The following is a 25,969-nucleotide window of genomic DNA, read 5'->3' on the forward strand; positions in this document are numbered from 1 at the left end:
CAACGATGGTAGCATATATCAACTGGCAAGGAGGCACAAAGAGACGTCCTGTAGCCGCAGAGGCGGACGAGCTCATGGCCTGGGCAGAAACTCATCTGCTCAGGATAGCAGCTTCACACATTGCTGGGGTAGACAACATACAGGCGGATTTTCTGAGCCGTCTGAGATTGGATTCCGGAGAATGGGAGCTGACTGACGAGGTGTTCGTGTTGATATCTCATCGCTGGGGGATTCTCCGTTTGCATCGATTAGCGACTCGAGGGAATGCCAAGGCGCGCACTGCTTCAGTCGCAGAAGACGGAGCGGAAAGGGTGGACACTTGTCCTCCCATGGCCTTGCGACATTCTGCTTTATGTATTCCCTCCTTGGCCTCTGGTAGGCAAGGTCTTGAGAAGGATAGAAGCCCATCCGGGAGCGGTGGTGCTGGTGGCTCTGGAATGGCCACGAAGGCCATGGTTCGCGGATCTCCTCAACCTTGCAGTGGATGGGCCCTCCGTCTGGGTCATCTTCCGAATCTCCTGCAGCAGGGTTCCAGTATTTTTCAACCATGTGGATTGCTTTTGTCTAGTGGCTTGGCTTATGAAAGGTGACAGCTGAGAAAGAAGGGGTATCCGGATTTGGTGATTTCCACTCTTTTACAGGCTCGCAAAACTTCCACCTCTCTTATGTATGTCCGAATCTGGAAAGTTTTTGACTCTTGGTGTAGTAGGTCGAATGTTTCACCTAGGCAGGCCTCGATAGTCCACATTCTAGCCTTCTTGCAAGAGGGTTTGGTAAAAGGGCTAGCTTTCAGTTCTCTCCAGGTTCAAGTGGCGGCATTAGGATGTTTACAGGGAAAGGTGGACGGTGTGTCCATAGCAGCTCATCCGGATGTGGTTCATTTCCTTCGGAGCGCTAAGCATTTGCATCCACCACGTCGAGCTGTTTGTCCATCCTGGAGTTTGAATTTTGTCCTTAGGACGTTGTATGAACCTCCTTTTGAACCGCTCAGGTGCGTCACTCTGAAGGATCTTATGCTCAAAACGGTGTTTTTTGGTAGCTATCTGTTCGACTCGGAGAATTTTGGAAATTCAGGCCCTATCTTCTCGCGAACCTTTTCTTAGGTTTTCCGATTTTAGTGTTTCTCTTATAACTGTGCCGTCCTTTCTGCCTAAGGTTGTATTGGCTTTTCACATGAACCAATCCATTGAGTTGCCTGCATTCCCGGATTTTGGATCAGAATTCTCCACATGCTCGTAAATTGAAGCGTTTGGATGTCAGGCGGGCGCTGATGCGTTACTTGGAGGTCACTAATGATTTTCACCTGTTGGATCACCTTTTTGTCTTGTGGAGCGGTCCAAGGCTGCCAAGGCTACTATTGCCCGGTGGTTGAAGGATGCTAATGCTTCAGCATACATATGTCACGGGCGAGTAGTTCCAAAGGGTCTTAGGGCTCATTCGCTCCATTCTTAGGCGGCGTCCGGGGCAGAAAGTCAGTTGATTTCCCCTCAGGAGACAATTAAAACATTGGTACAGTCGGCTCTGGATAGTCACATGATCACGAACCGGGAGGCTAAATTTTTGATAAACACGACCCCAGTTACACCAGTGTTTTATATCCTCCCCAAGATACATAAGATGCTGATACACCCCCCTGGGCGTCCCATAGTATCCGGCATTAACTCTCTGCTTGAACCGTTGTCTAAGTTTGTGGACGTATTTCTTAAGCCCTTTGTATCACACATTCAATCGTACGTGAGGGATTCGTCCCATCTAATTTCAATTTTACAGAATTTTCCAGTCCCTCCGGGTGATTTCTTTTTTGTGACCCTTGATGTGATTTCGCTTTACTCTAATATTCCACAAACTGAGGCTCTACAAGTAATCGAGGATATTTTGGACACTAGACCTGCTCCGCACCGGGTTTCCACTGCATTCCTGACCAAACTCTCTGAATTGGCCTTGACAAAAAATTTTTTTGAATTCGATCAGATTTTCTATCAACAAATTAAAGGTACTGCCATGGGGGCCACTATGGCCCCCAGCTTGGCGTGTCTCTATATGGACCGTTTTGAGACTTCCTTATATATCTTTCAGAATGGTTTTCAAGGGCACCATTATGGCTACGATATATAGATGATATCTTGATTATCTGGATAGGATCTGATATACAATTCTTTTTATTTTTTGACTGGCTGAATTCTTTAAATCCCCACATCCAGTTTAATTTTTGCATTCATTTACAGCAAATCACGTTTCTTGATATTTTAATCAGTGTTGAGAACAATCAATTTGTTACCACTTTATTTCGCAAACCTACTGACCGGAACACGCTACTGTCTTATTCTAGTTGTCACCCTAAACCCCTGAGGGACAATATTCCTACGGGCCAGTTTCTTAGACTGCGCCGTCTATGTTCATCCCGTGGTGACTTTATACACCAATCACAGATTATGTCCCAGAGATTTTTAGACAGAGGATACCCACAGCGGTTGTCAAAAAAGCCGTTAAAAGGGCATTATATACCAACCGGGAGTGGCTTTTTCTCCCTTCTTCTGAAGATGACATTCAATCTTTTAACTGTGTATTGCCCTTCTCGGTTGTGAGTAAACCTATATCTTTAATGATTCGCAGACACTGGCATAATTTAGCCCTATCTGTTTTGCTTCAGGGTTCTTTAAGTTTTTCTTTTCGACGTGGCAGTAACCTCCGTGATCAACTCGTCCATACGAGGTTTGGCAGGAATGCGGTGTCACTCGGGGGACGGGATGTCACAGCCCTTGTGGTCGCTGCACAATGTGCAGCCACACTTCTGTTATCTCGACCTTTAAACATCCTGGCTCTGGACAGATTTTTCAACTCCGTGGGGTGTCTGACTGCACAACTAAAGGGGTAGTTTATGTAATACAGTGTCCTTGCCCCCGTTTATACGTGGGCAAAACTAAGAGAATGGTGAAAATTCGTATCATTAAACATTGTTCTAACATTAGACTCCTCAGAACTGACGAACCTCTAATGTCTCATTGGATTCAGTTGTGCCATTCTATCTCTGACCTGTCATTTTTAGTCTTGGAGATTGTTCCCCCCTCTGTGAGGGGTGGAGATTATGCTGAAATGTTAGGGAGAAGAGAACAACGATGGATTTTTACTCTTAATACCATTCACCCTCACGGGCTTAACAAGGACATCGAATGGCATTTATTTGGTTAAACTAGGGGGCGGGACTATTTTTGACGTTCTCGCGATGGCATCTGTTATGGCGCCAAGGCTTCTTCTTTAAATAAGCTGACAGGGTGAGGGCGCTCGCGCTCCATGGTTCAATTTAAAGGTATGCATTTACACTTTAACTTTGATGTTATAGTAGCCTTCTGTTCTGTTCCAATTTGATTTCATTTGTTTGTATTACAGAATTTATAATTACTGTGGTCCCTCCCGATGCAGCCACCAGCAAAACACGGAACCGTGTCGGGGGACTGATACTTGTTTGCCTATTGATACACTTGTGGAGTTGCCGTTTTTCAGTGACTGTAAGAATAAAATTGCATTAGTACACTTTATACAATTTGTGGAACCGTAAATCTTTCCCTTGCACGTTGTGGTGTGGAATACTTGCTTAGTGCAAGGCATTGCTTCTGTTGTTCTATTTGGCTTATTCCAGATTTCAATTACCCCAATATTGACTGGATAAATGTAACAGCAGGACTTGCTGGAGACATAAAGCTCCTGGATGTAATAAATGACTGCTTCATGGAGCAATTGGTTCAGGAACCAACAAGAGAGGGAGCTATTTTAGATTTAATTCTTAGTGGAAAGCAGGATTTGGTGAGAGAGGTAATGGTGGTGGGGCCACTTGGCAACAGTGATCATAACATGATCAAATTTAAACTAATAACTGGAAGGGGGACAATTAGTAAATCTGCAACTGTAACACTAAACTTTCAAAAGGGAAACTTTAATAAAATGAGGAAAATAGAAAAAAAACTGAAAGGTGCAGCTGCAAAGGTTAAAAGTGTTCAACAAGCATGGACATTGTTTAAAAATACAATCCTAGAGGTGCAGTCCATATGTATTCCACACATTAAGAAAGGTGGAAGGAAGGCAAAACGATTACCATCATGGTTAAAAAGTGAGGTGAAAGAGGCTATTTTAGCCAAAAAAAATCCTTCAAAAATTGGAAGAAGGATCCATCTGAAGAAAATAGGATAAAACATAAGCATTGCCAAGTTAAATGTAAAACATTGATAAGACAGGCGAAGAGAGAATTTGAAATGAAGTTGGCCATAGAGGCAAAAACTCATAATAAAAACTTTTTAAAATATATCTGAAGCAAGAAACCTGTGAGGGAGTCGGTTGGACCATTAGATGACCAATGGATTAAAGGGGCTCTTAGGGAAGATAAGGTCATTGCAGAATGACTAAATGAATTCTTTGCTTCCGTGTTTACTAATGAGGAAGTTGGGGAGATACCAGTTCCTGAGATTGTTTTCAGGGGTGATGAGTCAGACGAACTGAACGAAATCACTGTGAACCTGGAAGATGTAGTAGGCCAGATTGACAAACTAAAGAGTGGCAAATCACCTGGACCGGATGGTATGCATCCTAGGGTAATGAAGGAACTAAAAAATGAAATTTCCGATCTATTAGTTAAAATCTGTAACCTATCATTAAAATCATCCATTGTACCAGAAGATTGGAGGGTGGCCAATGTAACCCCAATATTTTAAAAAGCCACCAGGGGCGATCTGGGTAACTATGGACCAGTGAGCCTGACTTCACTGCCGGGAAAAATAGTGGAAATTATTCTCAAGATCAAAATCGTAGAGCATATAGAAAGACATGGTTTAATGGAACACAGTCAACATGGATTTACCCAAGGGAAGTCTTGCCTAACAAATCTTCATTTTTTTGAAGGGGTTAATAAACATGTGGATAAAGGTGAACCAGTAGATGTAGTATATTTGGATTTTCAGAAGGCGTTTGACAAAGTACCTCATGAGAGGCTTCTAAGAAAAATAAAAAGTCATGGGATAGGAGGCGGTCCTTTCGTGGATTACAAACTGGTTAAAAGACAGGGAAACAGAGAGTAGGATTAAATGGTCAATTTTCTCAGTGGAAAAGGGTAAACAGTGGAGTGGCCTCAGGGATCTGTACTTGGCCCGGTGCTTTTCAATATATATATAAATGATCTGGAAAGGAATACGACGAGTGAGGTTATCAAATTTGCGGATGATACAAAATTATTCAGAGTAGTTAAATCACAAGCGGATTGTGATACATTACAGGAGGACCTTGCAAGACTGGAAGATTGGGCATGAGAGGTCTAGAATGGGTAGATATGAATCGGTTATTTACTGTTTCGGATAGTAGAAGACTAGGGGACACTCCATGAAGTTAGCATGGGGCACATTTAAAACTAATCGGAGGAAGTTCTTTTTTACTCAACGCACAATTAAACTCTGGAATTTGTTGCCAGAGGATGTGGTTAGTGCAGTTAGTATAGCTGTGTTTAAAAAAGGATTGGATAAGTTCTTGAAGGAGAAGTCCATTACCTGCTATTAAATTCACTTAGAGAATAGCCACTGCCATTAGCAATGGTAACATGGAATAGACTTAGTTTTTTGGTACCTGCCAGGTTCTTATGGCCTGGATTGGCCACTGTTGGAAACAGGATGCTGGGCTTGATGGACCCTTGGTCTGACCCAGTATGGCATGTTCTTATGTTCTTATGGCAGATGAAATTTAATGTGGACAAGTGCAAGGTGTTGCATATAGGGGAAAATAACCCTTGCTGTAGTTATACGGTTAGGTTCCATATTAGGAACTACCACCCAGGAAAAAGATCTAGGCATCATAGTGGATAATACTTTAAAATCGTCGGCTCGGGACTTGGTGGGACTTCGCCGAACCTTTCTTCAGACGTGGGAACCCTATCTACAACACTTACCCCACAGAGCTCGAAGTTTGGTACTCAATGGTTGAACACGTTCATTATGATTATAACCCGGCATTATTTGTCTTACAGTTGTAGATCTCTGGGGGTGGTGACGGGGAGGAACTTTAGGTGGCTCTTCTCACTTTATGTATGGTATTTAATGGAGCCTTGTGAATACAGGGGAAGATATAAGGGCTCCACCCATAAGTGGGAGGAGGAGGGTCACGTTTATCCCTTTAGACCCTTCAGCGGACCCAACCTAACACCCTAATCACTCAAACAAGAGACCTGGGAGTAATAATTGATAGTCATCTGAATTTAAAGAAATTCGTCAATCACACTGCCAAGGACTGCTTCTATAAATTGCAGGTGCTAAAAAGACTTAAACCGCTCTTACACTTCCAAGACTTCAGATCAGTGCTACAGGCCATTCTGTTTTCTAAGATAGACTATTGCAAATCCATCTTGCTGGTCTTCCTGCCTCTACTACCAAACCCCTTCAGATGCTCCAGAAATGCGGCCGCTAGAATCTTGACTAACACAAACAGAAGAGAGCATATCACGCCCATTCTCAGAGAGTTACACTGGCTCCCAATAAGTTTCAGAATCCTCATAAATCTCTTACCATCATACATAAAACCTTCTACCATCAGATCCCCCATCGACCTGCAACTCCCTCTCAGACCCATACTTCCGCAAGACCAATCAGGGAAGCCTACAAGGCTCTCTACACACCCCTCCCATTAAATCCACACATCTGACAACTTCCAGAGAACGGCCTTTTTGACAGCGGGTCCAGCCATCTGGAACGCCATCCCTCCCGATCTTAGACTGGAACCTTGTTTGTTGACTTTCAAGAAAAAACTCAAAACGTGGCTGTTTCAACAAGGCCTTTCCCACAATCTAGACCACCACAATTCTCATACTTAGCCCGCCATCCATTTCGCGCTATATCACACAATATATTTACTTTGTTTTGGCTTTTGAGTTTTCTGTCCACTTCTAGCTGCATCTTATTCCCAGTTTCGTCTCCCCTGTTCATTGTAACCTTCATCGCTGCATGTTTACTTTAGCCATGGTTGTTTACTGTTTATTGTTATCATACCCCGGTTCTATGTAAACCGATATGATATGATTAGTTCATGAATGTCGGTATAAAAAAGTATTAAATAAATAAATAGATAAAAATATGAGTGATCGCCTACTTTAGCTTTCATGGTATTTGTATTGCTCTTCTTATGTTTACTAATTTATCTGTTGTTACCATGGTTTATGAATGGTGTACACTGTTTTCTTTATGTATCACTTAATAAAATATATTGAACATAAAATCGTCGGCTCAGTGTGCTGCAGTAGTCAAAAAAGCATTCAGATGTTAGGAATTATTAGGAAGGGAATGGTTAATAAAATGGAAAATGTCATAATGCCTCTATAATCACTCCATGGTGAAACCGCACCTTGAATTCTGTGTAAATTCTGGTCGCCACATCTCAAAAAAGATATAGTTGCAATGGAGAAGGTACAGAGAAGGGCAACCAAAAATGATAAAGGGGATGGAACAGCTCCCTATGAGGAAAGGCTGAAGAGTTTAGGGCTGTTCAGCTTGGAGAAGAGACGGCTGAGGGGGGATACGATAGAGGTCTTAAGATCATGAGAGGTCTTGAACGAGTAGATGTGAATCGGTTATTTACACTTTCGAATAACAGAAGGACTAGGGGGGCATTCCATGAAGTTAGCAAGTAACACATTTAAGACTAATCAGAGAAAATTCTTTTTCACTCAACGCACAATAAAGCTCTGGAATTTGTTGCCAGAGGATGTGGTTAGTGCAGTTAGTGTAGCTGGGTTCAAAAAAGGTTTGGATAAGTTCTTGGAGAAGAAGTCCATTAACGGCTATTAATCAAGTTTACTTAGGGGCGGATTTTAAAAGGGCCGCACGCGTAAATCCCGAAGGATTTACGCGCGCAGGGCCCTCACGCGCCGGCACGCCTATTTTGCATAGGCCGCCGGCGCGCATAAAGCCCCTGGACGCGCGTAAGTCCCGGGGCTTTCGAAAAGGGGCGGGAGGGGGCATATCCCGGGGGCGTCCCTGAAACGACGTGGCGTTTCGGGGGCGTGCCACGGCATTTCGGGGGCGGGCCTGGGGGCGTGGCGCCGGCCCGGGGGCGTGGTCGAGGCCTCCGGACCAGCCCCCGGGACCGGAGGACGGAGCGGGGCTGCCGGCGACGCGCGCAAAGGTAAGGGGGGGGTTTAGATAGGGCCGGGGGGGGTGGGTTAGGGAGGGGAAGGTGGGGGGAGGGCGAAGAAAAGTTCCCTCCGAGGCCGCTCCGAAATCGGAGCGGCCCTCGGAGGGAACAGGCAGCGCGCGCTGGGATCGGCGCGCGCAGGTTGCACAAATGTGCACCCCCTTGCACGCGCCAACCCCGGATTTTATAAGATACGCGCGGCTACGCGCGTATCTTTTAAAATCCAGCGTACTTTTGTTCGCGCCTGGTGTGCGAACAAAAGTACGCGCTCGGCGTATTTTTTAAAAATCTGCCCCTTAGGGAATAGCCACTGCTTTTAATTGCATAAGTAGCATCTTCTTAGTGTTTGGGTAATTGCCCAGGTTCTTGTGGCCTGGTTTGGCCTCTGTTGGAAACAGGATGCTGGGCTTGATGGACCCTTGGACTCACCCAGCATGGCAATTTCTTATGTTCTTATGTACCCCAATCCACCATACTAGGATCCAACATCAGATTCCCATCTCCCCCTAATTAATACTAGACTCCCTCTTATTTAGAACACCCACAAAACAATCTCAAAATTAAGCCACCAACTACAGCAGTAGCATGCGAATAAGTGTGACTAGGGCTTCCCCGGCTTCTATGAATTCATGTAAAAAGTAGTTTCTTATAGGCAGAAAACAACACAAAAAAAGTAATAGTGAGTATAAGGCTCACTAAAATGTAATATAACCCTGATAATATAATCACACTGCAAAATCAAAGATTATGCAGGGCTGTTACTCAGTTAACAACGTTGCAAATCTAATAGATGTGCATTATAGCCAAAGCTCCTCAAGGGTGATATGGGAGACTGATCGACAGTTACAGGAAATGTTTAGTTAAAGTTATTACTGCGGGAGGTTCCACCAGTTACTGAATGAAGGGCTCACATACTATTTCACACAAGGATACTGTTGCAGCCTGGGAAGCTGCAGTTCGAGAGTGGACCCTTGAGCCGAACCACCCTGGGTAGAGTAGCTCGGGAGGCGGAGCCACAGGCACAGATCTTCACCCGGGAACCAGGAACCCCCCAGGAGGAGCCCATAGGGTCCTGGAGCCTTGGGACTTAGGAGACACACATATGGATCTTCAACCCGAGAACTGGGAACCCCCCAGGAGAGCCCGTAGGGTCCCAGAACCTTGGGACTTGAGGAGTGCAGATAAGCTCTTCACCCGGGGAACCGGAACCCCCCAGGAGGAGCCCGTAGGGGTCCCAGAACCTTGGGACTTGAGAGTGCAGATAAGCTCTTCCCCCGGGAACCGGAACCCCCCAGGAGGAGCCCGTAGGGTCCCAGAACCTTGGGACTGAGAGTGCAGATAAGCTCTTCACCCGGGAACCGGAACCCCCCAGGAGGAGCCGTAGGGGTCCCCAGTCCCTGGGCCTTATGCACAGTGTCAGTCTCTATAGAAAGGCCCGGGCAAGGAGTAGGCACAGAGTCCAGCAGCAAGGGCCAATAGGCAGGGAGCACAGAGCAAGCGGGAGCAGGGTCAGAGTCAGTAATGTCTTGAATGGAACTTGCAGGGTGCAATATGGGAGCCAGCAGCGAGTAGGCCGAGCCTGGCAGGAAGTAGTAGTAGAAGGTATCAAGGCCCAAGACAGTCCTGGCCGTAGTTCCAGCCCAGACCTGCGTAGGACGCTGTCCGGAGGACAGGAGCGCAGCAGCTGCGGCAGAGAAGCCGTGGACTGAGGCAGGCGGCAGGCAACAGCAGAGTCAGGAACGAGCAGAGGTCGGTGGCTGGCGGCAGGCAGAAGCAGAGTCAGGAACGAGCAGAGGTCGGTGGCCTGAAGCAGTACAACGGAAGTGCAACTAAAGAACTACACACTGTAGCGACCCTCGTTGCAAGGCAATGAGAGGACTGAAGAACGCCGGTTTATAACGGCCTTGGGGCGTGGCGTGGCCAGCTCAGGCGGGGTAGGCTTCCGGTGAGCGTTACGTCCATAACGCGCGTCCCCGCGTGCGCGCGGGGCGGCAGCGAGACGGCCCAGCAATGGCGGACGCCCGAATCCTCAGCAGAGCCGCGGAGGCGGCGTTCCCGGCCTCGGAGGTGAGCCCTGATTACCGCCAGTAAGGGGAAAGCGGTGGAGACCGCAACAGATACTTATGTTGAATATTTTTGTTTAATAATCAAAATATATCCTTTTTATCTGGACTTATTTATTCAATAGGGATTATCTTTCCCTTTTAGGATTTAGATTAGCATCTATTCATTTTGTGAATAATAAATTGTGCTAAAATACAGACCATCCTAGGGGTTCATTAACTTCTCAGTACTGTACTTACAAGATTTCCCAGAAAAAGGGAAGAAAATAATAAACATTGAACTTTACAAATCAAGTGATGAAGACTCAAATTTATTTGCAGTGCAACACTTTCAAATTCAAACAAAAATGTTTTGGATGCCTTAATGGCTGACTTAAGTTGGCAATATGAAAAATTAAATGACATTTTATCTAATTGAGTTTCTATCTGCCACATCACTTGCAAGTATTAATTCATCTGACTTACATTAGCATTAAAATATAAGGAAGATTTAAATGGTTCAGATATTTCTGCAGAAATTGAAAATTTCAAGTATCAAGCTTTGTCAATATTTGCCATGAAAATAGCTACCTCATTCCATCTTTTGCTGATCCATGAATATTTTCATTAATACGGAAGTAGTAGTCCTCTGAGCACTTTGTTCCTCAGTGTTGGTTGCTGCCTTGCATATTCTTTTTCTGTGGTGCCCTTTCTCTGCTCCTGTGCCTCCCTGCCTCCTGCCCCTGCTTGGTCTGTTCTTGGCCCTGTGTTTATCCTGTTCTTCTCTCCTTGATCTTCTGGTTTTGACCTTAGCTTGGACTTGGACTTCCCTGGATTGCTGCGCACATCCAGGGGTGGATTCCCGATGACGACCGGCCCGGGGATTCGCCGCCCCGGCAGGCCCAGGGGATACCACATGGTCTGCCGAGCGCGTCTCTGTCACAGCCGCACTCGGCAGACCACGTGACTAGAGCGACCGGCCCACCGGGGGATGCCCGATCCCACGACACGCCAATCCACCCCTGCCCACATCTGACCCCTGCCTGGATTTGTGGTCTGCTACCTGCCGCCCTTAGCCCATCTTCCGGATTATGCTGCCTGCTGCCTACCTCTACTCCCGGTGTGACTCTTGGATTCCGCTGTATTCAGCCTGTCCTGATCTTCGCCTGGACTCTGACTTGTGCTCCTTGGACCATCCCTGGGACCCACCTAAGACCTGCCAGCCATCAGAACCCAAGGGCCCAACCTTTGGGGAAGACAGTTGGTAAAGGCGAAGCTCCTTTCTATCCCTCATCAGGATATGTCCACCTGCTGCAGTATGCCCTACTACAGCCCAAGGGTCCGTGAAAACTGACAAGCTCCCCCTGGCCAAGGATTACTTCCTGGTTGGATGGATGGTGAGGGGAAAATTAAAAATGAGAGAAAAAAAATAATGGGTTTGCAAATGAAAGCTCATGGAGCTGTAGCCCTAGCAAAAGCTTGTCTGACTGAGCTGGAAGAAGAAATTGTTACCCTTCCACCACCCTTAACCCTTTTCCCAAAAAGCTGCTGCTGTCACTAAGAAATCAGAAGAGCTGCAGCGCAGATGCATGCAGCACAATGCTATAATGGTTTTGACAATCCCTCCTTATCTTTCTGCCCAAACCTTCCTTTGCACTTACACCTACATCTATTTTCTGGTACAAGCAATTTCTTTCCCTCCTTCACCTCTCCAGGATTTTTCCCACTAATCTATTTTTCCCTTTTTCTTACTCCTCATTCCCCCTCTCCTCCCTCAGGCTGCTGCATTTGACTAAATGCATTCTTCTAGACTTCACAGGTCATTCCTTCTTTCTTTTCATTTAGCAGTGCTTGACTGGGCTTCATTTGTCTTCTTTAGCAATGCTAGGCTGCAACTCCTCGCCTTTGCCCAATAGCTCTTGGCTGTGGTCCTTCTCTCAGCAGCACTGATAATCCCAGACCACAATACAGCCTAGAACTTGCTGGAGATCCAAATCCATAAACCTCGTTAGATCTGACAAATTTCTATGTCTGGTCACTAACAGTCAAGCCCCACAATAAGAGTCATGTGAGCCTGTGGAGGCAGCAACTTTTTAGACCTGTATTGCAGATTTTCAGAAATTTTCTACTTTTGCTGGAAACTCCTACATTAAATTTACTCTCAGATATTCACATAGCAGAGGTGCCAGCACAATGTAAAACCTGGCCAGCTCCATCCTCTTGAAGCCCTTGTCTGTGAGCTGAGGAGTAAGAAACACTAAGGAAATGTCAGTTCTACCCAGACTGATCTAAGGTTTCCTTCCCGTGATGCAGCTTTTAAGCTTCATTCTGGGTAGAACTGACATTTCCTTAGTGTTTCTTACTCCTCAGCTCACAGACAAGGGCTTCAAGAGGATGGAGCATTCACGCGAACCAGGATTGCTTTCAGGGCCCAGCATCCTTATGCACATCTAGCCCTTGAAATTAAATGCAGTGGTTGTCTTGTACTCTTCATCCTGAGTTCCCTGCTCAGTACTTGCAAAGGTGATGTTGATAATAAAACAAGTGGATCACCTTTAATAACTGCAGTGATTACATAAAACATTTGTTTTAGGGCTGAAACCCCTGAAGAATTCAATACTTTCCCCCCCCCCCCCCCCCCCCCCCCCCTCCCTTGCAAATACTAATAACTCTGAGTTCAATGTCTACAGAAGTCCCTGGTCAGGGCTTGGCGAGCTGCATCTGTCCATGCAGTTGTTGGGTTAAAGAAAGGACTTTGGTTCCACATAGCTGAAAAGACATTCTTCTGGCCTCAACTTCTCATTTGGGAGATAAAGTTCGCAGTTTATCCAACATCGATCCTGGCCAAAATGCATTTGACGATGGAGAGAAGAACAGGTGAGCATATCGACTTCTCAAATTTCTAGGGGATGAAAAAGAACACATCTATTATGAATGAGTCTAGGCAAAACTGGGCAGAGCTTTTAACTTAAGTATCCATCATGCCTGTGCCAAGGAGGAAGGTGGAAGTAGGAAGGTGGTTAAGATGCTGTTCAGTAAGCCTTTATGTTTATCAAGGGAATTGGTGTGCGTTGCTATAGTATTACTAATATATAAACAGGATGAATAAATTGATTAAATATATTGTTTAAATATATTGTGGTATCATGTAACATGCTAGAGCATTGTCAAACATGACATCTCATAACTCACAGCACATTTACCAAACGTTCTCTTTAGTGTTTGAGTCTTTGTCTTTTTTAATTAAAAGACAAAAAAGACTGGAACACTAAAGAGAATGTTTGGTAAATGATTATAACAGTGCTCAGTTATAAGAGCGTTGTCATATTTGCCTATGCTATATCACATTGTATCATACCACAATATATTTAAATAATAGATTTAATCAATTGATCCATCCTATTTACATATGTTAAAAATTGTTCTTACCTGATAATTTTCTTTCCTTGAGTTCTGCTAGACCAGTCCATTACACTTGGGATTCTCCCCATGCCTCAGCTGTCGGAGACAGAGGGCACACTCTCTAGATGATGTCATTTTTGGTCATAAAGGGGAAGTAGCTGCAGGCTCATGCAGCAACCCTCTGTCAAACACCACCGGATATGGACCCCCAACTTACCCCTTTTATCTATAAAGAAAACCCTTCTTTTTTTTGTCCCTTGAGGTTCTTCCCCTCTTGAAGGAGGGCAAAGAGGAAAGCAAGAAAAGAGGAAGAGAAAGCAAGGGAGCCATATTACTTTCAGGCATCTCTACTTATGGCCTCTGTATTCCAGGCTGGACCTTGGACCAGTCTAGTAGGACTCAAGGAAAGAAAATTATCAGGCAAGAACAATTTTACCTTCCTTTTCGCCTAATAGACCAGTCCATTATATTTGGGAGACACAAAAGTTTCCCCTAGGCTGAGTGAAAGTCAGGGCTGCCCACATCCAAATGCCATGACCTCCTCCACCTGTACATCCAGCCTGCTGAGCTTGGAAAAGGAGTGCAGGAATGACCAGGTGGCAGACCTGCAGATCTCACCTAGGGAGACCAATTTCTGCCTAGGATGCTGATTCAATCCTTGTAGAGTGAGCGCAGAGCATCCCCAGTGCTTGACTACTATTAAGTATGTAGGCTGAGATGATCAAATCTTTGACCCACCTCGCTAATGTAGCCTTGGAAGCTGCATCTCCCTTTTGTAATCCCACCCAAACAACATGAAAAGCCTATCAGATTTCCTGAATGGGTTCATCACATTCAAGTATATTAAGACAGCCCAACATATGTCCAGGAGGTGCAGTCTTTTGCCCGTACCTTTATAGTCCTTTCTTCAAAAGGCTGGTAATGACACTATCTGATTCAGATAAAAGGAAGACACCCTGGGGTCACTTTCTGTCAAATCTTCCAGCATAGCGCCAAGGATCCTCAGGGCTGTCCGCACACTGGTAATGAGGGCCAATAGCGCCTCTTTCTGAAACGGTCTTAGAATGGAGAAGCTCTCTTCCTGCGACAAGCACTGTTCTTCCTCCTGTGAGCTTGGGGGGGGGGGCACATTAGGCTCTGACATATCCACTAACCTGTCCTCTCTTTTGAATCTGGTGTGGCTGTAAGAAGGTAATGCTTTGAGAGTGAGGGCTCCTTGTAGGTGCATAGGGGGCCCCCACGCCCGCCCTCCATCGACTCTTGACCAGGGGAACTTAAACCAACACTACAGCCAGGCTTCTACGTAGTGCAGAAAGTCTGGTGCATTACTAGTACAAATTCCAGGGGAAAACCATAGGTGCAGTTCCACTGAGCCCCTTGCCAGAATCAAGCCAAAGGCATTTGCCTGTCTGCCACCTTTCTCAAGGATCCCCCCTTCTGCTTGGGATGCAATTTGGCCTGGCTGTCCAGGAGGCAGCAGCTTCTCCTCCCTCTGAGTCCCAGGTGGTAAAGCTGCTGCCAGCCCAGCCCCCTCCCGCAGCTCATCCCCTACATGGAGGAGCACCTCCTTGGGCTTATCTGCGATGGCAGGCCTAAGTCCTCCATCACATGCTTGACAAAAAACCTGGCCATGCTAGGGACCCTTTTAGCTTAGCAGTACACACACCTGTTGCCCAGAGTATTTCCCAGCTTGTTCTCTCTTTTTTTTTTTTTTTTACAAGCCTATCTGCTTTGTTGCCACGGACTCCACAGCTCTGTTAACTCAAAGCACAGTGTGCCTCACCTGTTACTGGGCTTCTTCCCCCAGCAAGTCCCCCAGTTATTCACTCCTCCAAGGACTGCTGCACTGCTCTTGCATGACCGCATCCAGCCTGTGGCTCTGCTGTTTCACTGTCGCCATGTACTGTCTCTCTTTTTTTTTTTTTTTAACTTTATGTCTCCAGTATGACCCGGGAGTCACAGAGGCCGAGCCACAGCACAAAAGGCACCAGAGAGGAGGGAGCAGAGAGAGAGAGAGACAGAGTCAAGAAAGGGAACCCGAGGTCCCACTCTAAGGGAATAATTCCTCTAATAGGGCCAGGTACTTCAGGATCCTCTACTCCCTAGGGAATCAGAGATCCACACCTAGGTGCCTTCTACCAGGGCTCTTCTTGGGAGGCTGCTCCAATGGGGAAAGGCAATCCCAAGGAACCGCTGCCCCAGGAGATCTAATCTCAACCAAGCCAGGACCGCATTCAGTCTCTAGGATAATGTCCATCTACACTTGTCCATAGCTGCAGGAGACAGAGACTACTGGCAAAGACTTGCAGCCACAACCCCTTTATGACCATGAATGAGATCATCAAGGGGATGTGCCCTATGACTTCCACAGCTGATCTGGAAGAATCCCAAGTGTAATGGACTGGTCTAGCAGGTGAAAGGAATATTATAGTGTGTTTATGCGGATTGGATTGTTTTGTACATAAGAACATAAGAAAATGCCATACTGGGTCAGACCAAGGGTCCATCAAGCCCAGCATCCCGTTTCCAACAGTGGCCAATCCAGGCCATAAGAACCTGGCAAGTACCCAAAAACAAAGTCTATTTCATGTTACCATTGCTAATGTCAGTGTCTATTCTCTAAGTGAACTTAATAGCAGGTAATGGACTTTCTCCTCCCAAGAACTTATCCAATCCTTTTTTAAACACAGCTATACTAACTGCACTAACCACATCCTCTGGTAACAAATTCCAGAGTTTAATTGTGCATTGAGTAAAAAGAACTTTCTCCGATTAGTTTTAAATGTGCCCACTCTAACTTCATGGAGTGCCCCCTAGTCTTTCTACTATCCGAAAGAGTAAATAACCGATTCACATCTACCCGTTCTAGACCTCTCATGATTTTAAAACCCTCTATCATATCCCCCTCAGTCGTCTCTTCTCCAAGCTGAAAAGTCCTAACCGCTTTAGTCTTTCCTCGTAGGGAAGTTGTTCCATTCCCCTTATCATTTTGGTAGCCCTTCTCTGTACCTTCTCCATCGCAATTATATCTTTTTTGAGATGCGGCGACCAGAATTGTAACACGTATTCAAGGTGCGGTCTCACCATGGAGCGATACAGAGGCATTATGACATTTTCCGTTTTATTTCACCATTCCCTTTCTAATAATTCCCAACATTCTGTTTGCTTTTTTAACTGCCGCAGCACACTGAACCAACGATTTCAATGTGTTATCCACTAGTTCAAGCAGGGCGAGCCTATCTTGCCCTGCGAACATAACTGTAGTCAAGAAGAGCGAAAAGGAAGGGGGGGATATTAGGTTAAGGGGACAGGAAAGGGGGGGGAAGCCGACGTTAAGGAGGACAGTAGCCAATGGGGGGAGTAGAATTCAAATAGGAGGCATAGATTGGTGGATAGGGGGAGAAAAGGAAAGAAGGGGGGGGGGAATAACTGCCAGTCGGTGAGGAACGAATGAGGGAACAGGTTGAGGCTTGCCCACCCTCCCACCCGGTATAGTAGAAGGGTGTTTTCAGTAGAATGTTGTATTTGTCGCAGTGGCGGTAAACCCGAGCCTCAAATGTTGTTTATTGCATTGTGTTGTTAAAGTTTACAAAGGGGGGGGAATCTTGTGCAGTGCAGGGGGGCTGCTGCACGAGATTGCCAAAGAGCAAGAGGGGGGCCGATGCTTCGGAGGCTTTACAGGGGGATGCTCTACCACTGGAAACGGTGGGGGGCGCTGTTGGACTGTTTACAGGGAATGCTCTACCACTGGAAACGGTGGGGGGCGCTGTTTGGACTGTTACCCGAATGGGGGGGGGGGATGGGGATCTGTATCTAATTGTATTATAAGTACTTGGCGAGGCTCGGGTCGGTAATAAACTGCGGCCTGTTATTACTCCAAAAGAAAGTGTGGTGTGATTTGTGGGAAAGTTGTGAAACAAAAGGGTGGTAATGAGGGGGAAAGGAATGAGGGAATCTTGCATTCTATTCAGTTATGACCACCTAGATCTCTTTCTTGGGTTGTTAAGCAACCTAATAATGGAACCCAACATGTGTTACTTATTAGCATGGGTTATTTTTTCCCTATATGCATCACCTTGCATTATCCACCTAATTAAATTCATCTGCCCATTTGATGCCCCAATTTTCCAGCTCTCACAAGGATCTCCTGAAATTTATCACAATCTGCTTGTGATTTAACTACTCTGAACAATTTTGTGTCATCTGCAAATTTGATTATCTCACTCGTCGTATTATTTCTCCAGATCATTTATAATATATTGAAAAGTAAGGTTCCCAATACAGATCCCTGAGGCACTCCACTGTCCACTCCCTCTCCACTCCCTTCCACTGAGAAAATTGTCCATTTAATCCTACTCTCTGTTTCTTGTCTTTTAGCCAGTTTTGTAATCCATGAAAGGCATCGCCACCTCTCCCATGACCTTTTTACTTTTCTAGAAGCCTCTCATGAGGAAACTTTGTCAAATGCCTTCTGAAAATCCAAGTACACTATGGTCTACCGGTTCACCTTTATCCACATGTTTATTAACTCTTCAAAAAGTGAAGCAGATTTGTGAGCAAGACTTGCCCTGGGTAAACCATGCTGACTTTGTTTCCATTAAACCATGTCTTTCTATATGTTCTGTGATTTTGATGTTTAGAACACTTTCCACTATTTTTCCAGGCCCTGAAGTCAGGCTAACCGGTCTGTAGTTTCACCAGTTTTGCTATATATTTTATACTTTATGTATTAAAACTGCCATGAGAATAGAAAGTTATTATTGCATTGTATTAGTAATAAAATAACTGGAAAGGTAAACTCCATGGAGGCACATTAATTTCCAAAGGGATTCTGTTATTTACAAGGAAAGAAATGCACTGATCATTTACCTCTGTTACTGACCCTCCCCCAAATAATTTTTTGAGAGTGATGTGTTTAAGGAATATACGTAGGTCTAAAGTTATCTGGCTAACCTGGCCGGATGTACCTGATATTTGGCTATGTTAGCTGGATAACTCTATCCCTCCCAGGCATGCCCGTGAAAACACCCTTTTTTATCCAGATAAATTAAGAAACATAAGAAAATGCCATACTGGGACAGGCAAAAGGGTCCAATCAAGCCAGATAACTACTTAACCACTTATCTGGCTATAATTTAGCCAGATAAGTAGCTTAATAAGCCATGTTTGCTGTTTAGATGTTCTTTTGTACACTGCCCCGAACTATTGGAGGTGCGGGTAATAAATACTTTTAAATAAATAAATAGATAAATAAATAAACAGCTTTTGAATATTGACCCTTCTATAGTTGTCCTTGGTCTGTGGGCTTTACTCAGATAACTAAGACTAAAAAGAGCCATATTGGGTATGACCAATGGTCCATCATGGCCAATCAGGTCAATATCAAGTTACTACTTTCACCTGTTCACAAAAAAGCCTTGGCCCAGGCTCTGCACATCTAAATTTAGGCACAAGCAAGTACCTGATAATAAAAGAACAGTAAGCACTGCTTTAGCCACTACTGGGTAGCATTACGTGACCTGCATACATCACTACGTAAGAATATTATGTCAACCTCAGCTCGGAGAAGGAATGCAGTTACAGATCACCAGTACTCAATATAGGGAAGGAATTGCTTACAGAGCCTGGTTCTCTGTTCCATTTAAAGAAACAGCTGCTCTGTAAACCGGCAGGGTTCACACAAAAGGTCCTACACCCCCCCAAGTGGGCCCACATTTCTCTCTTTACCTCGTGAGAAAATGCAGATAATGTACATTTGCACAGCTCTGGAATTTGGCAGACCAGAGTCCGATTCGCTGGAAAATCAGACAGCAGTACTGAAAAACCTGCGAAGAGAAGTGAAAAGTGACACAAGCTTTATACGACTTGAGCATCTGCTCGTAGTCCTCAAATGTGATCCAAGAGTCCAGCGCCTGATGCTTCCTCTGAGGCTCCCCTCGCAGCTTCTCCTTCACGCAGTTAACATATTCTCTCGAAGGGTATGGCAAGCTGCAGATGAAACACAACATTACTGGCAAACGGGCCGATACAGTACAGTGCGCTCCTGCGGAGCATTTGCATTTGCAGGCGTTATTAGTTTCGGGGGGGGGGGGGTTGACGTGCGTTTTTGACGCGCTAGCTTTACCCCGTATACAGTAAGGGGTAATTAGCGCGTCGAAAAAGTGCCGCCAACCCCCCCCGAAACTAATAGCGCCTGCAACATGCAAATGCATGTTGATGGGCCTATTAGTTATTCCCGTGCGATACAGAAAGTAAAATGTGCAGCCAATCCGCACATTTACTTTAAGAAATTAACGCCTGCTCAAAGGCTGTGTTAATTTCTGCCGGCACCGGGAAAGTGCACAGAAAAGCAGAAAAAACTGCTTTTCTGTGCACCCTCCGACTTAATATCATAGCGATATTAAGTTGGAGGCCCCAAAATTTTAAAAAAAATTAAAAAAAAATTTTTTAATGTTCTCGCGGGTCAGAAGACAGACGCTCAATTATGCCGGGGTCCGTTTTCTGAACCTGTAGCTGTCAGCGGGTCTGAGAACCGACGCCGGAAAAATTGAGCTAGTGTCCCTAGCGCCTCTTTTTACCGCGGGCCCTCATTAGCATTTTCTTCCCCCCTGAATCGCACGCATAGGAGCGTGGCCTTTGCCCGCTCTCCCGCGATTTTTACTGAATCGGCCTGAAAGGCAGGTGGTTTCTGTTGCACTGAGAACTACCTTGAGGGTATGTAGTGCAGATTTTTTTTATCATGTTGTTATGGCTTTTTCATTTTACAATATAATGGATATATCAGTGCTGCATTTTATAGAGCTCTAAGCGTTGGCAGTGCAGCATCCCCTTATGGCTTACTCTTAAGTCTTCTTTGACTTGGTCTGTGAGCCCTTGGGGGAAAGGAACTTTTCAACTTTCAAGGCTATTCAGCCAGGAATCTGGGAACCTGTAGGGGTCTATGAAAGGGTTTGGTTGGTTTTTTTTTGGGGGGGGGGGGGCTGCCAAATCTAACAAAAATAATGAAAAATAAAACCGAAATATACAGGTATAATAGTTTAACTAATTTATATACATGAGGTACAATTGTGCCGAGGAATTTTTTCAACAGGGGAGACAGTTTTAGAAGCAAAGCTTGAGAATTCTTGGCAGTACGCTGTGTGTCTGTGTGCTGTGACAGTGTTTATAGACATAATAAATGCTGATAACATAAACCTGGATTTTTTCTTGGAGGTACCGCCACTTTTCTTATAGGTGAGAAACGATCTCCCTTCCACTGTAAATTGGCCCGAAGGTAATGTGACCCCAGCCTGACCGCTCTTCAGGAACTCAGAAGGTAAGAAAGGAGACCCAGGCTGTCTGAGCTTCAGCGAGCGTTCACGCAACCCACGCAGTCCAGTGGCGGTCATCCTGCCAGAGAGCGAAGGAGTCCCAGTTTCCCTGGACCTCTGCCATTCAGTGTCGCCTAACAGATGCAGCCCAGCAGCTGCCGTCTTGCTGAAGGGTGCAGAAAGGGCCCCAGGCTGCCTGCTCTTTAGCAGCTGCTTGTAAGTACTTGACGGAGGCAGCCTAGCACTTGTGAACTTGCCGGAGGCGGAGAAAGGGCCCCTTGCCCGCTTGGTCTTTCGCAGTCGCTTAGGATCATACAGCAGATTGTCTCCAGGAAACAAAAGAGCTATTGGGGGGGGGGGGACAAAAAAACACAACAGATGACGCAAAGTAATACAGGATATCGGTCTTGCGCTGGCATTTTAACTTCTAGTTTCTTCTCTCCTCCCTTGGTCTTTCTACCTTTTTGCAGCAGCTCCTCTGACAGGGAAACGTCGTACTGCTGACAGAGATGCAACACATTCAAGTAGTCCAAGAAGCACTTTTTCCTGAAGTTATTCACTGCCTCCCTGGTATCACCGCCCAGAGTCGAGGGCATGCAGTTTTTATCGATGGCTGCGATCCCTGTCTGCATCATCTGGCACTTCTCCAACGACTCCAGTAATGGAGCGGTACTCTTAAGGGAGAAAGCAGACAGAAAGTAGGCTGGCATCTGATAAGCAATGTGTCCTAGAGAAGAAGCAGCATTTCCACCTAGAGCTCAAGGTGCCTTGCAGTTACCGCAATTACAATCTCATTTATATCCCACCCTTTTCAAAACATAACATCAGCATTAAATACATCAGTATATAATAAAGCACATTCTTCTATATCTCCAGAATATAAGATAAGGCACTGTCCCAAGAGAACCCTCCCCATCCTAGCCCAGGCCTCCATCTCTCACAAAGGGCCTGGGACTACCACTAAATACCATCCAAGTCAAAAACTAAAAGGCTCTGTTGTACAAGCAGCAACATCCAAACCATAAACAGATCCTCAAATCTCCTAATGCCCACATGGCTCTCTCCTGACCCTGCTGGGGGTGTTCTCTTACTGCTATTGCACTGTTTCCCCCTGGGGGCCCACTATTGCTATTTAGCAAACTTTTTACTCATAGCCTCATTTTGAGGAGAGTAACAGCATAATAATACAATCAGAAATCAATAAAAACCATAACAATACTCAAAAGTAGAATTACAATAATATACTTAAATAAAACTGAACAAGGCAGATCAAGTTCCTCATGCCCATAATGAGCTAGTTGCCAGCCCAAACCAAAATATGAACACACATTTTAATTAACTACACTGAAGACTATCATAAACACGATTAAAATAAATATAAATCATAAATCAAGGCCCAAATGCTTGCTCAAAGAGCCACATCTTCAAAGAGTGAATAAGCCACATAATCAGTCACCAAATGGCATGATGAAGGCTGTGGAAAGGCACAGAAAAATGCTTGATTCCTAGTACAACATAGCCAGAACTTAATAAGAGAGGGCAGTTCCAAGAGAAAGTTGTCTTGAGACCATATCACCAAAGAGGTGATTTGGGGATTAAGGAACAAGCCACTCCTGGATATAAAATCAAATCTAGACCATGTAAGGGATTGATAGTAAGGCACAAAACTTTAAACCACACTCTGAACCTCACAGGAAGCCAATGTAAAGCTTGCAAAATTGGCTCAATGTGATCCTTAATTGAATAGGCCAATCAGCATTCGAGCCACAGAATTCTAGACTTGCTGCAGGGTCCTGAAAGACCTTAAGTACAGTGCGTTGGAATCGGGGCCAGTGCAAGGGTATTAGGCGCTCTAGGCAAACCTTCTGCCTTGGTCCCGCCCCCCCCCCCCCCCCCAGGCGACCTCCTATTGGTATGCACCGGCCCTGACTGCAATGATCCAAGAAAGACATTACTGCAGCATGAATGAAAACGGGCAGATGTTCCTGCAAAAATAAGGTCTCAGCTGCCAAAGAACAAAAAGATAGCAATAAGCATTCTTCACCTCATTAGAAGTTTGCATATGAAGCTCTAATAGTCTCTATGCGAATCTCCAGATTATAGACCTCCTGACAACACACATCCATTTATGGTTAGAGTAAAGAGGTCTGGCTGAGGAGCTGAAAGCTCTGTCTTTCCAGAATTTAGAGGCATTGGTTTGTCACCATCCACTTCGAGACAACAGACAAGCAGGAGTCTAATATTAGACACTGACTCCTCCATTGAAGAAAACAACTAAATGTCAGCAAAAAGGTGGGATTGTAAACCAAATGCTCCTAAAGGCTTCTGATATAAATTAAACTATAAAAGGGAAAGAATTGCCCCACTGCATAACTCTGTAAGAAATATGTTCTTGGTGCTGGTATCTTCCCACAAGAAACAAATTAAACCACCTTGGAGCCCTGCTTCAATCAGGGCGACTTAACAAAATGTGGTGGCCCACTTTATTAAAATGACAGACAGGTCTAAATACCAGACATGAGGTAGTCCCCAAGTCCATAGCCTGCAATAAATCATCAAATAGGGCAACAAGAACTGTTTGTGTCCAGTATTCCTTTCTGAACCCCAACAGTTTCTTGTCCAAGAATTTGATGATATCCAAAAAATCCTGGATTTGAGCTAAAACAGCTTTCTTTATTATCTGTGTCTCTTGGGAGGAGGGGAGTGTTGCTGCTATCAGACTGTGCCTCTCAAGGCATTCCCTGCTACCTCTTTGCTGGAGAAAAGGCACTGGACTTCTAAGTGAAACCGGCAAAGGTTCCTTTATGAGCTCAGTATCGGTGAGCTTTCATTAGCTGGATCTCCTCTCCTGCCCCAAAGCTATGGTTTGCAGCCACACTGAGAAGCAGGACCTGAACAGAACGCATACGGCTCTTATTGCACCTTTGCCTTTCTTCGTCTCTCTCGATATGTATTCCCAAACGCTTCCATGTCTTCATAGGTTAATAGCCTGCTTTTGTCTAGGCTGACAGGAGGAACGTCTAAGAATGAAGATACACTGAGAGAACTTCCACTGCTCTGCCTTTCGAGGGTCAGAGGGCCAGCAGGATCATCCGGAGTCTTTGCTTGGACATCCATGACCAGAAGACTGTCCTCTTCTTCTTAAGATTTAAAAAAAAAAAAAAAAAAAAATCATATGTCTTGCAATAAAAAATCTGAGAAGACACACAAGCAAGTTTTGAAGAAGTGCAGACACAATAACAGTTTTATTGCATAAAAACTATCAGCAGAGAAAGCCTTGCAGGTCCTTCTAATCTGCCCATTTTCCCCATTGACAGCCCCTAGTTGATCTCTGTTTTTGTTCACTTTCTCCTCTCTTTGGGGCCGATGTAATAAGACCCGCGGCAAAACAGGCACTCATTATGAAGGCGGGTTTTGATCACTGCGTGCGACTGAAGCTGCCGCTTCCATGCGATGTAAAAAAAAAATTATGCAAATGATTTGTGCGCAGAAATCCACGCACCTATCGAAAAATGCGCGTACCTAAGCGTGGAACAGGGCCTATATAATAAGCAGCTGAATCCGCGCTCAAAACCCGCACCAATAATCCGCACAAATAAGCGAGTGAGTAAGCGAACAGGTCTCCCTATTAAGTGAAAGTATGAACCTGGAAAGTATTTTTAAGATTTCAAATAACTGTGCTGCAGAAAACATGGCAAATATTTTCATGGATGCTAATTTACAACAATCTTGCCGCTCTTCTGGCCATGTATCTGTCCGCCCAGGGAAGCGCCTACTTCGGATGCCATGAAAAACACTTTGCTAAGCTGGCCACTCTGAAGCCGAGATAGGCACTTATCAGGCCGCTCATGCTCTTCTGTTCGTGGCAGAAAAATCTCTATGATAGGGCGCCCAGAAAGGCACCTAGCTTACCTTGCCATTTGGGTGCTGAGCTAGGCGCTTAGTTGCTCGCAAATCTGCATGATCGGGCGCCCAGAAAGGCACCTAGATAATCTTGCTGCTCAGGCACTGAACTAGGTGCTCAGTTGGTCGCAAATCTTGCTGCTCAGACATTGAGAAAAGTGCCTAGGGAAGTACCTACCTAAGCTGGCCTTTCCGACACACAGAAAAGCACCTAATTAAGCTGGCCACTCGGACACCGAGATAGGCGCTCAGCAAGGTGGTTTTCAGGACACTCGGATGCTGACATAGGCCTCCCAAGTTAGCACCAACACTTAACTCATGTCCTGACCATGGTGGTAAAAACCCCACATTAAAAAACCCGCAGTAGCATTAGCGCAGCTCCCTACATTGCCTATGATTAGCTAATCGCCTCCTTTGCATGCTATTAGCATGCATTTGCGCAGGGAAAAAATACGGGCCTGAAGCACGTTTGAACACGCTTTTTTCCTGCACACAAAACCCTTATTACATCCCTATATAGGGCTTTGCACGGGAAAACGCGCGTACAAACACGTGTACATCCACGCACAAACCCGCGGCAGCTTCAGTGCAACTTATTACATCGGCCCCTTTGAGTCCTCTATGTTTGGTCCAGGTCTTCAAGAATTCTAAAACTATATAAGCCCCTACTGCCTCTATTGGGAACTTAGTCCAAGCATCCACCATCTTCTCTTTGAAGAAATACTTCCTTCTCTTACTGACTCTGCCCCTTTTCCACCACATAGTTCTAGGACTTCCTTTCCGCTGAAAAGTACATCTAGTGCCATTATGTATATCCTTGAAATATATGAATATTCTTATCATTTACTCCTCTCCTGCCTTTCCTTTAAGGTATATATTTGGGTCAGCAAGTCTCTGCATACAGGGCTTGTGGTACTGAATCTGCATTATTTTTGTAGCCTGCCTCTTCACCATCTTTAATCTAAGTACATAAGTATATAAGATTTGCCATACTGAGTCAAAGCAAAGGTCCATCAAGCCCAGTATCCTGTTTCCGACAGTGATCAATCCATGTCACAAGTACCTGGCAGGATCCCAAGGGATAGATTCTATTCTGCTTATCGCTGGGATAAGAAGTAGATTTCTGCAACTTCACATTAATAATGGACTTTTCCT

General features: G+C 45.2%; 1 protein-coding gene across 1 annotated transcript; it reads right to left on the bottom strand.

Annotated features, from left to right (window-relative positions):
• Positions 1–12,998: 12,998 nt before the first annotated feature.
• Positions 12,999–24,047, bottom strand: EFCAB12 (EF-hand calcium binding domain 12). The gene is made up of 5 exons (XM_029597522.1): positions 23,834–24,047; positions 21,372–21,585; positions 20,796–21,255; positions 19,467–19,589; positions 12,999–13,101 (listed from the first exon to the last, which is right to left on the bottom strand). The coding sequence occupies exons 1-5, from the start codon at positions 24,026–24,028 to the stop codon at positions 12,999–13,001; spliced, it is 1,095 nt and encodes a 364-aa protein (XP_029453382.1). The 5' UTR covers positions 24,029–24,047.
• Positions 24,048–25,969: the final 1,922 nt, after the last annotated feature.

The sequence above is a fragment of the Rhinatrema bivittatum genome, chromosome 4 (genome assembly GCF_901001135.1).
Source record: "Rhinatrema bivittatum chromosome 4, aRhiBiv1.1, whole genome shotgun sequence".
NCBI classification, from domain to species: domain Eukaryota; kingdom Metazoa; phylum Chordata; class Amphibia; order Gymnophiona; family Rhinatrematidae; genus Rhinatrema; species Rhinatrema bivittatum.